At 39.8% G+C, this 15,219-nt stretch overlaps 1 protein-coding gene across 1 annotated transcript in view; it reads left to right on the top strand.

Moving 5' to 3' along the window:
- Nucleotides 1-15,219, top strand: part of LOC100695466 (protein kinase C epsilon type) — a 50,210-nt gene that overhangs the window by 12,507 nt on the left and 22,484 nt on the right. The window contains exon 2 of the mRNA XM_003441882.5: nucleotides 10,801-10,864. Coding sequence (XP_003441930.1) covers nucleotides 10,801-10,864 — 64 coding nt within the window. The remainder of the gene's footprint in view (nucleotides 1-10,800; nucleotides 10,865-15,219) is intronic.

Below are 15,219 nucleotides of genomic sequence, written 5' to 3'. Positions count from 1 at the left end.
TATTTTGGTTGTATGGAGCAAAATTAGCAGTTTTCACCTTTTACCAGTGTTATTAGTAAGCTGTCTCCGGCTCCTTCTCCTCCTTTATCAGACAAATATATAAATTGGCATCGAGATTCTCGTTTAGCTGCGCCAGAAGTAAATGTAAAAAATAATAATAATAAAATAAATTATGGACATGTTGTGAAGCTGTTAGTTTGCCAATTTTCCTATCATAACTATTGCTTAAGAGCATGAAGGTGTTATCAAAAAATCTTACACCTCAGTTGATGACACCTCGTTTATCATATGGCAAATGAGAGCTAAAAGAGTCTAAACAAAGGTTTAAAGAACAAATGTAGTATTTACATGAAAGCTGCCTTTTCAGTAGCTGTTTTAAAAGAGGAGGACCTTAATGATTAGATGCATCTTTTATCTGATTTTTTTATTATCCAAAATGCATTTAATTTATTAAAAAAGAACAAGAGCGATGTCTTATATTTAATTGGATATTTCTCTCCAATCATGCAGCCACCTCGTGCGGCTTGAATTTTTATGAAGTGTGTTTTCATCCAACGGTGACGGCTGTCTGATCTACGGAGACTGCTCATCAGACTGTCTGCCAGTCCATCTGGATATCACGCACATATCTGGAGTGGTTGTGATCTCTTAAGATGACTGAACGGGCTGGATGATTTGATGGGGAACATCCACTGTTGTAAATCTAATTGGCCTCCTGCCTGACGCTACGGGATTGTTGGAGCGTTGGGTTGTGGTGAGGGGCGGGTTTTGTTGCAGTCGGAACGCCGAATGAGAATCTCTCCCGTCCTCCCGCTTTACCTTCGCTCCGCCGCCACTGCCACAGCTCGGCTCTTCTTACATTATTAGCCGTCTGTGATGTTACATTAAAGATGCATGACTCTCATGCTGTCTCACTCAGCGGGGACCTCCTGTGTGAGTCGAGTTGCTGTTAGAAAGAGGGCCAAACACACACACACGCACAGACACACACATGTTATCGTGTGAATGCGGTCGAGCTCTCTCAAAGCCGAAATTTGTTATTTGACAGATGGATGTGGGAGGCTGTCACTGAGACTAAATGCTCCTGAGAGAGACACAGAGAGCCGTCTGGCTGGACAGAGATAGCGAGCTAGATGGACGGAGAGTGGGAGGGGGTTAGCTCCACAGTATTGATATAATGCAAGCTTTGAGTGCCCTGTCTGCCTGGTTGAGTGCTTGTCGGTGCTGCTGCATATGGTGTGTGTCTTTTATTGTAGCAGTGTGTTTTTGTGTTTGGAGCACGAGGAACCGATGCGAGAGAGTTAAGACTGTACGTGTGTTTAACACTAACATCTCTCTGAAGTCCATTTTAAAATCCCCAGACGCTCTGAGAGCTCAACCACACTCTGCTTCCTGTATGTGTGAGTGTGTGTGTGTGTGTGAGAGAGAAAGAGGGCTTGTGAAGCTATCCATCTCTCTGGCTGTATCAGTGTCCTAATTGGACTAACAAGATTAATGAGGCGAACTAGATTCTCCAGCTCTCCCTCCTCCCATCTTTTGTTGGCGAGGCGGGGAACCTCGGCGTTGGTGTGTGGTTGTGCACGCAGGAGGTTAAATCCAAGTCACATTACAATTCATTTAACAGGGCTGGTGACGTGGATGCAATCTCCTGTCACAGTAATGTAAAGTTATTAGTGCTTAAGTGGTCAGTCGATTAATCAGTTGGAGAAAATTAATAAACAGATTGTTCTCTCCACGCTTTGATGCTTAATCGGCTGAACAGTTAATGACGTAACCAGGAAAATATCCGGTGATAATTACTTGAGCCATAATATAATAAAGTTTGTGAAGAGACAAGCTTATTCATAAATAACCTAATAAAAATGTCAGTTTTGGCCTAACTTGTCAATTAAACTCAAATAATCAAGGTATGTCCTTAAAAAAAAAATAAAGATACAGATGATCAGTATTACCTGTAATTAACAAGTACAAAAATAGAAATTAAGTTACATTAAAGAAACATATGGCCTATTGCCTAGGATAGGATACTGTCACCTCTTATCTCATTATAGCCTTAATGTGATCTGATCTATCGCTACATAGTCAGCCAACTTTTCCAGCTTTGTTTATCATCTATTATGAAGACAATATGATTAAAAAAAGAGAAAATAAGAAAGGAAAGTCACAATCTGGGATGATTCTTCACCCATTACACTCGTCATTTGAGTCACTGTTGATACAAAAACATCATCAGAAACAGAGCAGGGCGTTATATTCTGAAAGCAACCAGCATAACAGCATAACTGGCAAAAACAACATTTTAGTGGCAAAAAAATCGTAGATTTTGCTTCATTAGAGGATTTTTTTTAACATGCTAGCCTTTAGTTAGCCTTTAGAGGGCTAATGCAAGCCTCTGTAGTTAGTTGAGATGTTTACAAACATAACATTACTCAGCTTTCTGAACCAATGAGGTTTTCCAGTCATGTGACCTTTGCTTGTCTGCCATTTTGGACTTGTGACAGTCACGTTGACAATGTAGGCTCAAATAAGTAAAGCCCCATTCACACATGTCAGTGACCCTCTGGCAATCACATGTTGCTAGGGGAAAAATGTGTATTCCCCAGTCAGTTAGCCAAAGCCCTCTTATGATTGTTTTGGTTGCTAGCATGTTGAATGGAAGCGAAGGACTTGTCTGGAAACAAGCTAGCTACTCTCTGAATTTGCACCTTATAAAACATGTTGGCAAAACGTTTTACTTAGAAGGAGCCCTAGCTTTTCGGTTGGAGTCACATTATTTCAAGTTGTCCTACGCCTCGGCTAGCAGTTAGCAAGTATTTGCACAGGATCATAAAAAAAAAAAAAACTACATGCAACTGTGGAAATATGCTAGCTACCATTGCCAACCTGTTGTTTCCCTAGCACATGGTGGTATCACATCCTAGACAACAATGACAGACAACTCTTGAGCAAAGAGTGTGTGATGTCATGTGAGAAACCTCAGTAATACTAGTACAATTCTGTTACAACTAAATTACAGCCTGTGGATGTGTGACAGAATGTCTGTAGCACACAAAGGCGCACTTGGTGTCAAAATGTTCCCATTTTTCTGGCCTCACTTTTACATTAAAGGCTCAGTTTTCAGTAGATTCTGAGTTATTCATCCTGATGGTACTGAGTAAGCCTACAACATGTTGTAGCTTTAAATTTATATTTTATTTATTTAATTTTTTTTTTCTAGCAACAGAATTAATGAGGTACCAAGTCAAAAAAAGAGCAAGTAATTGTTTTTCCCCCTGATGGTGTCGGAGCTCAGGTTGGTATAACAACCCAAACCTGACCAAATTATTTCTGAGATACTGCACGACTAAACTCACTGATAAGCCTGTTGATGCAGTACAATGCTCTTGTGGCTTCGTAAATAGCTCGAGGGATCTTTCATGGTTCAGAATAGCAGACTCGTGTTACGTTTGTTTAGTCATGAATGGACTGCTGGGCGTTTTGGCATGACACAGTTGATGACAATTCAAATAGAGGTGAGGTTATAATCATAGAAAACAAGAAGTGGTTAACGCTCATGTTATATCAAGACAGGTGTGTTCGCTTGCTAAAGCAGTAAAAGCAGCAAAAGCCTTACTGATCTATTCTCCTTCAGTTTGAAGCGAGGCCAGTCTTCACAGCCTCCATGATGAGTATTATTAGGCAGTTTGTGGTGTGTGTATTGTTCATATGCAGATGCTGAATCACTGGTTTGTCTTACTGTGATGTAGGAATGAAACTTTTTTGGGCGGTCACGTGATGCCAAAATATTGGCTACGTTCAGGAACGATGTTGAGTTGTGTTGACTCACTTGTGGTTTGTGATTACCTCAAAAAGTTTTGCAAACAAAGAAAGCTGTTGGCGGAGCAAGCATGAAATGCATCCAGACTGTTGCAGCTCATGCTTTTAGCTTTCTCCGTGCTACCTACGCTCGCTCCCCAGTGGAACAAGATAAACTGAATTGAATTGTCCTGTTTTCACCTGATCCGCTTTTTCAGTCAGGATCAGACCGGATTCTGGAATCAGTGGATCCCTACCAAGACACCTGGTTTGACTGACACCTGATTTGACTGAGACTGTTTTTAATATGAGCGTAAAAAAGGTCAGTAACAGACGTGTCAAAAGCCAGAAGCCTCATAAAGCCTCAATTATACTCATCACGGACGTGGACAGCTGGAAACCCGACGAGCTGAGTAGTCATTCCTGTTATACTTCTTTCAAGTTTGAAATTCGCTGCCTGGGTGCATGTGTGGTTGGTACATTGTAATGTAAATTCTATGCAGGCAAGTCTGTGGGGTCCCAAAAAAAGGCAGGCATGTGAACATGGAAACCATAAACCCCGCTTAAGCCAGAACTGGCCCATCATAAGCTCCAGTTGGGCCGTCTCGATGGTTTTGCAAAGTGTATAAACTACAGCGAAGGGGGGTTGGGGGTTGGACTTATCACTGTACAGTATTTTGAACCAGGAAATATTGTGTTGTTAAAGGTACAGTGTGGAAAATCATTCTCACAATTCAAGTGCATATTCCTCGCTACAGTGGTCGCTGACAAACCTGCTTTAGAAATTGAATGTTAGGTGATCGTTCTAATGGTAATGTCCAAAATGCTTTTTAGTCTACAACTCACATTCATCTACTACAAACAGCGAGTTATTTATTAATTGGTGGGCTCTTTGATGGTAGCTTTGCATGACGCGAGGACCGAAATAATGCTTTTTAAAAAATCTTATAATGGACCTTGGTTCAGTGGCTCCATAATGTACTGATTTACACATTCAACTATGAAGTGAAGGAGGAGGAGACACAAATACCTTTCGGGGAGGTCATCTGGTGTAAAAGTGCCAAATCAAACACGCGCTGCTACCTTCTGTGGTGACCCATTGTGAATGAGGGAGCAGCTAAAAGCAGCTTTACTCAGCCTTGGTTAAGCTTAATTGTCTGCCTACTTTGCTCTGTGTGGCTATCCCCAGGCTTGCAAGGGTTGAAATGAAGTGTTATCCTGACCTTAAATGACCATATTAGGGGTATCCATTCAGGTCATGCAGATCCAGGAGTAGAAAAAAACTGTTTTAAACAGAGTGTTTAGAGCACCCTGCAGCCTGAAACTTCTTTGTTTGAAACTTTGGCCATGCTTCATGTAAGAATCCACTATTATGTTTAACTCCATTGACCTATAAATTTTTCTAATTCCTTCAGATTACATGGATGTTTAACTTTACCATAACAACCAATGACATGACGATCTGTGGGAAGCTTTTAGATGAGTCTACAATCTACAAGTAATGTGGTGATTTGGCCAAACTCTGAGGTTTGGATGTATGTTAAAAATGGTAGTATAAAACAAACCTGGTATAATTCTGGATGCCTAATCAACCATTGTGCATAGAATACTGTATCTGTCATGGCTTTTATTTTAATGCTATATAACTGCAATAAATTCTTCTTTTTTCATTTTTAAAGATACATTTGAGTGCATATATGGTCTAATTCGTCCTCCAAAACTCATATCTGTGCAGCAGATTTTTTTTTGTATTTTTATTGATTTTGGATATAAAAAACGAGCTCGAAGGCACCGCATGGCTCAAGTGGCCAGTAACTGGCGATGTGGAAAGAGTGCCGTTTTGCTGGATGGCGTGCCATCCGAGCGCTAAATCAATGACGGTGCTGTCCATTTGCTCCACTCTGTTCCAAATCACTCTGCGTCCATCTTTTGGCTGAAATCCCCGCTGAGATGCGCTGTTATGCAAGAGGTTACGTTTGGGGATTAGCACATCATTTTCAAGGGTAGACATGAAGAATCCAGTGGCGTTTATAGGTCACAAATCCCCCGCAGTTGCTATGTGTTAGACACACAAAACAAAAGGATAACACTTGCATTTTCATATGTAGTACATTTTTCGAGTCTTTTAGCATTTCTAGCTTGGGACAGATTCCTTTACATTGGGTTTTTCAGTTTATAACAAACTATGTGTCAAAGAAATGCAGCAGATCCCCTGATATGACACCGAATGTGTGGCATTTTTCACATTTTTTGCTGTAAAAACAACTAAAATGCACACAAGCCGGCCTTTTTATGTATTGTTCCATCTTTACTTGACATCAGTAGTACCTAAAATGACAGAAAAGCTGACAAGTCTTTGATGAAAGGCATACAGATGAAGAAAATATGAGGTTGAGAGTGAATCAAAAGAATATAAAACACATTAAATGAATGAATTTCTTTGCATGGGTATCTTTTAACTCTGTGAACCATAAAAATATAAGCAAGCAGCATTTTTCTGATATTTTTAAGGGGACAGGAAATATGTAGGTTAAAAAAATGTGTCATGTTTATTTGTTTATGTCATATTAGTCAACTGGAGGCAGCAGGACTGAGTTTTTGTGCATGTAGCTGTGTGTGTGTTTCTCCATGCACTGCGCCTGATTGCTGTGGGATAGGATGTGTGATGTGTGGAGGTATGGACTTCCTATTTGTTTGTGTTCTTTGTGTCTCATGTTCAGCAATGCATGGAGTCCGTGTGTGCGTGTGTGTGCATGTGCGCTGCTGCCTCCTGTGTGCAAGTCTGACTGTTGCATAAGAGGATCTGCTGCTGTCCCAGAGCTTAACTAAGGATTTAAACCTCTCTTCCTCACTCTCTCTTCCTCGCTCTCTCGTCCTGGGTCGTCTGCCTCTCCAGCTCGCTCTGTTGCACTTTCTCCCATCTCTGTGACTGCATGTGTATTGTGGGCGGCTGGTGTTGAATAAGTCTCTGTGCGTATGCAGATCGCCCTTACCCATTAATATTTAAAAGTTTGAAACTGCCTCCCTTTTTGATGGCTGGCTTAATGATTGATGTGGTGATTTAATCAGCTGCAGTTTTGATTAATTAATTTAATTACACTGACTTTAATTTATGCATTTTATATAAAGGATGAATGGATTATAACTGTACTGTACATGCATCTCATACTGCCTTCATTCCAGTCGTCCTCTATCAACTAGTCGCTGTTTTGGCAACTCTAAATATCTTTGAGTATAAGAATAGACACTAATATCTTACCACATTTATAATGTGTAGATACCTTCAGAATTGGGCTTGCTGGTGATCTAAAAATAAAAGGTTTGGATGAGACTTGGATGTGATGTGACTTTGTCCAAGATGCCAGTGCTGCAAATTTGTTCGCCATAAACTCGCACAAGAGAACATTTTGCCAAGGAGCTCATTGGACTCTGTGCTGAGGAAGGATTTGAGCGTTTTACTACCAAGAAATCCTCTACTATATTTATTTAAATTGCTTTCTGCAGCCATAAACATTTTGATTGCTGCTCTCTATAATAACAGGATTATTTCCCTTACGTTAAAATGCAGGAAGTTAATATTACAGCTTAATAATCGCCGTATGTAAATGATCTTGTGCTGCACACACTGGATGAGCAGTGTTATTTAGCAGGAAGGGACACTTGCTATTTGGTTTAGCCTAACTGTTACAGGAAGTCATTGTAAACAGTATGCTGGAAACAGATGAAAACCTGCTCATTTTTTAACCATAGATAAGCTGAAGTTTATACTGACTCTGACTGTATTCCACACAATGTCTGTTCCTTTATTTGCGTTACTAGTGAGTTGCCTTTAACCCATTTTTTTATTTTATTTTGATGCCTTTATTTTCCTAAAGATTTGAGTTTGGTTTTTATGAGGTATTTTTTAGATCAGCAAAGTTGACTGAGGACCCAGTCAACCACTTGTCCAGATATAGGACCTCGTGTTTTTAAGCCTCGAGCTTGAAAGGTAACGATAGCAAGCTGCATACACAAATAACACATAGGCAATGCAGAAACACTCATATCTACTAATTAGTACTAACATACTAGAATTTCAGCCATGAAAACTAATACAATAACTTCTTCGATTGTCTGTATGACATAGTAATTTGTTAAATAATGCTCCAAAAGGTCCAAAAACTCAATCTCAGTCTCTTTTATAAAAACACAGCAGTGAAAAATGTGACTTGAGTACATTTTGTACGCACGTATCTTGATTGCGTGCAGTTTATCAGTGCAGTTGAGTTAAAATTGACAAGAAAACACAAGCAAATGTCAGCAGTAATCAAGCTGTGATACTGTAGACTGTGTTGAAGTGAAGGTGGTGGTAAAGGTGATGATAATGATGACGGTGTGAGAATACCGATCACACTGGGGAACGTGGTGAGGGGCATGAAGGGAAGGCAGGAAATGGCTGTCCTGTCTTTTAGATAGTCTCAGAGAATAGCAAAACATATCCGTTACGCTTCCTGAAGTCACAATCATGACCAAAGACCAAAGATATCCAGTTTCAATCACTTAAAAACAACCAAACCTCTCAATTAGATTTACCCAGACCGAATACTTTACTCCCATCCTCTCACTGGCCGACGCTCTTATTAATATTTTGTACTAGAGAACACATGCACATGGCACTTGTATACACAGAAAACTTTCCAATGGAGAATCCTTTCATGCCGCTGCAGCTCCTGTTTTCTGTCTTGCCTGTCTTCAAACCTCATCTGTCATGCTCGGGAAGCAGATGTGAGTGCTGAAATCTGCTCGCATACGCACATTTCTCATGAGACAGGTGTTTGGAAAGGGGAATGACAGACGAGCAGTGTTGAGGTTACATCTTCATCGATGGCTGAATTCCTTTCATACTTGATGTGTAAAGCACCTAAGTATGCCCAATTCTTCTACCATCCAGCCGCACCTGGGTATGACTGGGTGTACCACGACTGGGAATAGCATGAAAGGTTCATGCAAATTTCCCAGATTTTGGAGATCTGAGTCGACTAATATTTGATATGTAGTTGAACGGGACCTATAGAGAATAATCCACCAACGTAAAAATCAGAAAACACTTAAAATTGAGCCTAATTTAATGGTCGATGTCAAACATTGTACATGTTCATAAACAGGGTGTATCAAACAGATCATCCAATTTCAAAAGGCTATATATGTTTTACAGTAATGGTCACAGAAACCTGCAGTGAATTTTAAAACACATGGCAAAATACAAAGCTGAATATAAAGTTTGAAATATCACACAATGCTTACGATGTTGAATGTAAAACTTTCTTTTATAGTGTTCACAAGTGCTCAATGTGTCTCCCTCAGGAAGCACAGCATATGTCCATTAGATAGTTAAAGTCATCCCATCCTTCCAGCATGACTGGACTCGCTGCAGCGACTCCTGTTGCTTTGCTATCTGTTGGCAACCACGTGAACATCACAAATCCCCGCTTTCTTACAGTATGCGTCTAAGTCGCTTTGAAATCTGACAATTCTTTTTGAAACAGCCTGTTTATTCATTTGTATTGAAGAGTCATCTAAAACTGTTATTCCCATTCTTCAGTGACTTTTAAATGGCACTGAAATTTGTAAAATTCACGTTGTGCAGATTTCAGATCAGTCTAGTTGTGCTTGAAGCCGTCTTTACTTGCAGTAACCTGCATACCTACGCAGAATGTGGTTATTCAGTGCTGTCAGGTGGTTAAATGGCAGGTAACGCTGACATAGCCAACATACAGTCGTTCACTTTCTATAGAAACACTGCAGAACTGCTCTGGTTTGCAGGGGTGTCATTTCTACTTTGCTTGTTTACAACTTTCAGCAACAGAGAAAGAAATAAACGACTCGTGTATTCATGTACAACACAATACGATAAAAAAAGATTTATGCCCAAAGTATCATGCATTTTTGTTATATGAGCACATTGTAAAACATTAAATTTAACAGATTAGGGTCAAATTAAATTGATTTGATTGGTATACATTCAATTTTTACCAAGTGCATTTTCCTTAATGATTAATTATTTGAATAAATAAACCTTTGATTTTACTTTTTTTGTTGTTACTCAAAATTGCTCAAAAGAATCATTTTTTGAGTGTAGATTAAAGGTGTGTAAAAGATGATTAATTAGTTTTAGTGCAGTTCAGCAAGGATGGGAATGTTTAGTTTGCTGGTTGAGTTAGTGAGTACATCCATAGTATCAATAGGAACCACAGGCATCATAAGAAATGCACTGCCTAAGTCAAACTTATGTTGTGTTTGACTTCCGATTAATGTCAAAAACCCCTGAATTGGATAAATGGAATAAAATGGAAGGATGGAAGGATTCTCTAATCACCCCCAAAGACCTCAGTAGAAATGCTGATGCTTTGCATTCTGCTGATGTATAAAGCTCTATTTCATTTTACACCAGCTATTAACATGCATTGTGTACTTTTACATCCTGCTTGAATGCGGTTGTTAAAGCAGCCACATTACAAAGTGAAAAAGTGAATGCTGTCTGGATGCCGTCCTTGAATTTATTTATGTTTGTTCCACAAAAATGCTGCAAAGTGATGGAGACAAACTCACCTCGCCAAAGGCAAAAAAGGTTGAGCCAGTACAGCTGTATCACCTTCTGTGTGAAATTTGCTGCTCCACTTACCTACTTACCTAGCTGAAGGACGAATAAAGATAGTGGTGCCTTTGCATTTATAAAATGTTGTTTATAATATATTTGAAAATGCAGATAATTGCTTACATATAATCTTTATGCATAATTGCATTTAATACCAGGAGTACATGGGGGCTAAAAGAGTGTAACCATAATAATAAGGAGTGTCGGGGCGGAGTGTAATTCTAGTCAAGATAATGACCTCTTGCATGTGCACTGGTGTGTTTGTTTGTGCTGGAGGACTGCCCCCATGCCACACTCACTGTTCAGTCGTGTTATTTCTTGCTGATTTACTCTCCGTTTCTGTCTGCTATCTGCTATCTGCTTCTGCACAGATTGACTTGGAGCCAGAGGGGAAGGTGTACGTGGTCATTGATCTGTCCGGATCCTCCACTGAGGGTAAGATCACCACGAAGCACCATTATACAGAGATGGAGAGAGAAATGCACAAAAATATGCACGCACGCACAAAAACAAACCCCACTCCAGTTTCACAGCGATGCTATGTGCAAAGCTGGCAGTAACAAACATGGAAAGGTAGAATTTGTAACCGTCTTTTAATACAAATGTAGTTTTGTATAGTATAGTGCTTCACAGAAGCAACATTAAGCCTCTGAGGTCTGAGTTATCATTAGTGCCAAACCTAAAAGCCTTTACACACCGAGTGCATTGTGAAACAGCGGCACCATTTTAATTCACTTTTATTTATGTAGCGCTAAATCACAACAACAGTTGCCTCAAGGTGCTTTATATTATAAGGTAAAGACAACAACACAATGAAACAGAGGAAACCCCAGCAATCAAATGACCCCCCTATGAGCAAGTGCTTTGGAGACAGTGGGAAGGAAAACCTCCCTTTTAACAGGAAGAAACCTCCAGCAGAACCAAGCTTGGGTAGGGGTGGCCATCTGCCATGACCAGTTGGGGTCAGGGGAACTTGTCATGTAATGTCCTCAAAAAAACACACTGTCTCAAAAATGAAGTCAACATAGAGAAATGGTGAGCTGTTCCTGATCTTTCTAAACAAAAAAACCCCCAACCAAACAAGACACTTAGACTCTAAGTTCATCCGATTCTCAAGAGGAGACAGCAGCAGGGAGAATTTCATGGTTTGATCCAGGAGTTGAAGCCACTTTCAAACATACATTCAGGATGTCGGTGGGGCAGTTTGAGGTCTTGTTGGCAGAGTTGGGACCTCACAAAGCAGGGTCCTCCTCTGTGTCTGAGCTAAAGTAGTATTTCCATTATATTTCCATTCCATGAGCTAAGAGCGAACTTGTTACCAAAGTGATCTGAATGGTCAGATCTCCTCAATCACATCTGAAAAATTGGTAAATATTATACATGAAATATTCTCATCGATTTTACGTGTCTGGTATGTAAACGCCTTTACGCTAACCTTAGGCAATCAGGATATTTTTGTTTAAGTGTGGCAGTCAGGGAACCAAGAAAATATTAATTGTAACTGATGCACAAGAACTATTCAATGTTCGCTGTCTGTTTTGCCCTTCTCCAAAAGATAAGGGTAGGACTACCTGCGATGACTTAGACCTCAGATGGCTGAATGATTGTGTAATAGGGCAAACATGCCAGTAAGTATTTTCCTTACCCTTAGCATTACATTAGCATTGAATATTCTCTTCCATTCTGCTTTTTTCCCCTCTGATATGACTGATACGTTCAGGTGTTTATAAGTATTTCTAAATGTTCTGGCTGTGGGGTCTTAGATCCTGAGCAGGTAGCATACAGTGGTCTTTAGCTGTGTGTGAAAAACAGATTTGTTGTCTCAGTGGAAACAAAGGGAGTGATACTAGTGAACCAAAACAATAAAGCGGTTGGGTGTATGATTAAAAACCATAGCTCGCTGGCACTAAAATGTTCCTTAGAGTTGAGAGAACTGCATGCATACCGATGGTTGACCAATTTTTGACACGAGCATGCTAACTGGTGTGGAGGTGAAGAAAAGAGTGTTTACAAGGTGGCAGCGATGTTAGTCGACAGGATTCAGAGGGAGTCAGATAGTTCATGGACAAAGTAAGAGAGGTGAGATTGAACTGGTTTGTGCGGTGGAGAGATACTTGTTAAAATGGAGAAGAGTGTAGAACATGGAGCTACCAGGCAGGAGCAAAAAGGCCAAAGAGGAGGTTTGTGGATGAAGTGAGAGGACATGCAGATAGATGGTGTGACAGACAAATGTGCAGAGCACAGGAAGAGATGGAAACAGGCGATGTGCTGTGACGACCCTAACAGGAACATCTGAATAAAGTCTGCATGAATATACTGATTACTGCAGCTTCTAGCCAGTTTAGTTTTGGTGTGCATAAAAAGCATCTATCCTTAATGTTAATTGTGTTATTGGCTTGGCTCATTATATTTTTCTGCATGGAAAGCAGCCGATAATGTGTAATAATGTGATACGCGTAATGTTCAGCCGTCCCGAATTCCGCCCACATAATGCATTTTATATGTGGAAAGGTCTATCAGTAAGTCCTGAATCATAAAAGATTAATGCAACCTATTAATAATAAATCAGTCATCAATTTTATTTCATCATCAGCTCATTGTTTAGCTTTCTAGCACTCAGCTTGCTGTTTTAACAGCATTGTTTTCAGCTGCAGCGGGCGGGTGTTTCTTTTTTGTGTGTGTGTGTGTAAAAAGCTCTAAAAACCCTCTACCCGTGTGAGTAGCTGGTAAACATCGTGGATATTTTAGCAGGTAAACAGAAAGATATTCCCCTTAGGGGTTTTGAGTGAATGTTGCACTCACATCTGCCAGGTGCGAAGACACACAACTCAAAATAAATGATAATGTTGCTCCGTGACTGGCGACCGTGTAAATAAGCACGTCAGCACACTGAGCGATTTTCCGTTGATTAGATGTCCAAAAGAAATGGTACATAACTGGGCTGAAATTGTACGTACAAGCTGGAATTGCACCCGTAATCTTATCGTTGCTACATGAACACTTTAAGTACCGAGCGACTCAAATGCTGTATGAGAGAATGACACGCCATGGTCTTAGACTGCTTATAGAAGGGACAGAGGACCAGCTGTGAGGTAACTCAGAGGTTCAGAGATATGATGATGGCAGGTTGACGACCCTACAAACCAAACTTGGTCACGGGAGTTTCAGATTAAGCAATACTGAAACCTGAGACTTGGATTTGAGCAGTTTCTTCTGTTTTTATGGCACTACCTTGTGTCATTACACCTAACATGCTATCATATGATGCAAGTATTTAAAATACAGTTTGATTACCAAAGGACTGATTCATGTTTTTAATAGCTGTTGTATACACATGCAATATCATAGAGATTATTCTCTCCCATTACATTGTGATCAGTTTTCTGAGTGTTTTCTAACTCATCCAGTCATTAACATCATCAAATGTAAACAATTTTAGAATGTAAAATGTTAATCAAATGAAAAGAGACACAATTTTATTAATAATTCAAAATGCAGCATGTAGATATATAGCTAGCTCTCGGGTAGCCCAGCATCTCACTGACTAACTCTGGCATTTAATAGTCTGTACCATTACGTAACAATCTCTGGGCTGAAATTGGGTTTCATCATGACATTTTATGTTATTTTAGCAAAATATTAGGACTTAAGTGTGCATACTGAATATTTATAAATTATAATCAAGCTGCTCGGGCTTAAAGGGATCTATATTTAGCCGGGGAGCTCAAGGGATCTGCAGCGGTTACAAAAAAGCCGAAATTTAAAACTTGGTTCTAGGACTCAGTGGTAGATTATATCAGGAGGAGCACCATTTTTAACCACCCAGCAGCAGAAAGTTGAAGACAATGAAAATATGTAAATAAATAACATTTAGAAATGCTTATTAGCTGATTGACGAAATCAGGAGATAGACAGTATCACGGACAGCTTTGCCACTCAACACACATATGATGCACACTGGAAACAAATACACCAGTGTACTTGAGATTAAATATGAAAACAACCAAATGTATCAACGTCATCGCCACGGAAACCTAAAACATTAGAGTAAGTCATTGTCTTGAGCCAGAAAGAAGGGTAATAATATTCAGTCACTACCTCCAGTCATTTCAAATCACCTGGGAGGAATTTGCATATTTGTGCACCCACCTTTTTCCCAGATACAAACGGAAGGAATGAGTTAGTGCAAAACACCAGGAGTGCAACTTTACAACACTGTCTTCAGGCTTCTCATTGGGACTTTGTCCACCTTTTATATAAAGTCTCCGGTGAACCGGTGCTGCTACGTGTTTTCTAAGAAAATCTGCACAGAGAATTGAATAATCTTTATCGGCCTTCACCGGAGTGGCAGGGCTCAATGTTCAATAAAATAACTCACATTTTAAATTATTACTTGTTAATTTTTGTGGTTTTTAATGACAGTGCTGATGATTTTCTATTAGCAGGAAAAACCTTGAGTGGAAATCAGACAAACAGCAGTATGAAAAGAGTTTCTGAGAGAAGTTCCAGGTATTTTGTAAAGAAAAAAATCGTCTTTTCTCTGTGTGCATCCTTGCCAGTTCCTTGCTTTGAAATGTAAGAAAAAAAAATCTAATCCAAAGCCCTTCCTGTTTTCCTAGAAAGCTTAAGAGCTCACAGACCCTTCTCTCTCCTTCTCCGTTTTCCCGTCTCCTCTGTTTGTTTGCGTCGATTAAACACGGAAACATCTAGAAGATCTTTATCGAGTCTGTCTCTCCGCACACATTCTCTCACTCACATGCTGCCTGATAAGAGTGATTTTCACCTGCACC

The sequence above is a fragment of the Oreochromis niloticus genome, linkage group LG8, assembly GCF_001858045.2.
Source record: "Oreochromis niloticus isolate F11D_XX linkage group LG8, O_niloticus_UMD_NMBU, whole genome shotgun sequence".
Taxonomy (NCBI): Eukaryota; Metazoa; Chordata; class Actinopteri; order Cichliformes; family Cichlidae; genus Oreochromis; species Oreochromis niloticus.
This window is presented reverse-complemented; position numbering and strand designations above follow the sequence as displayed.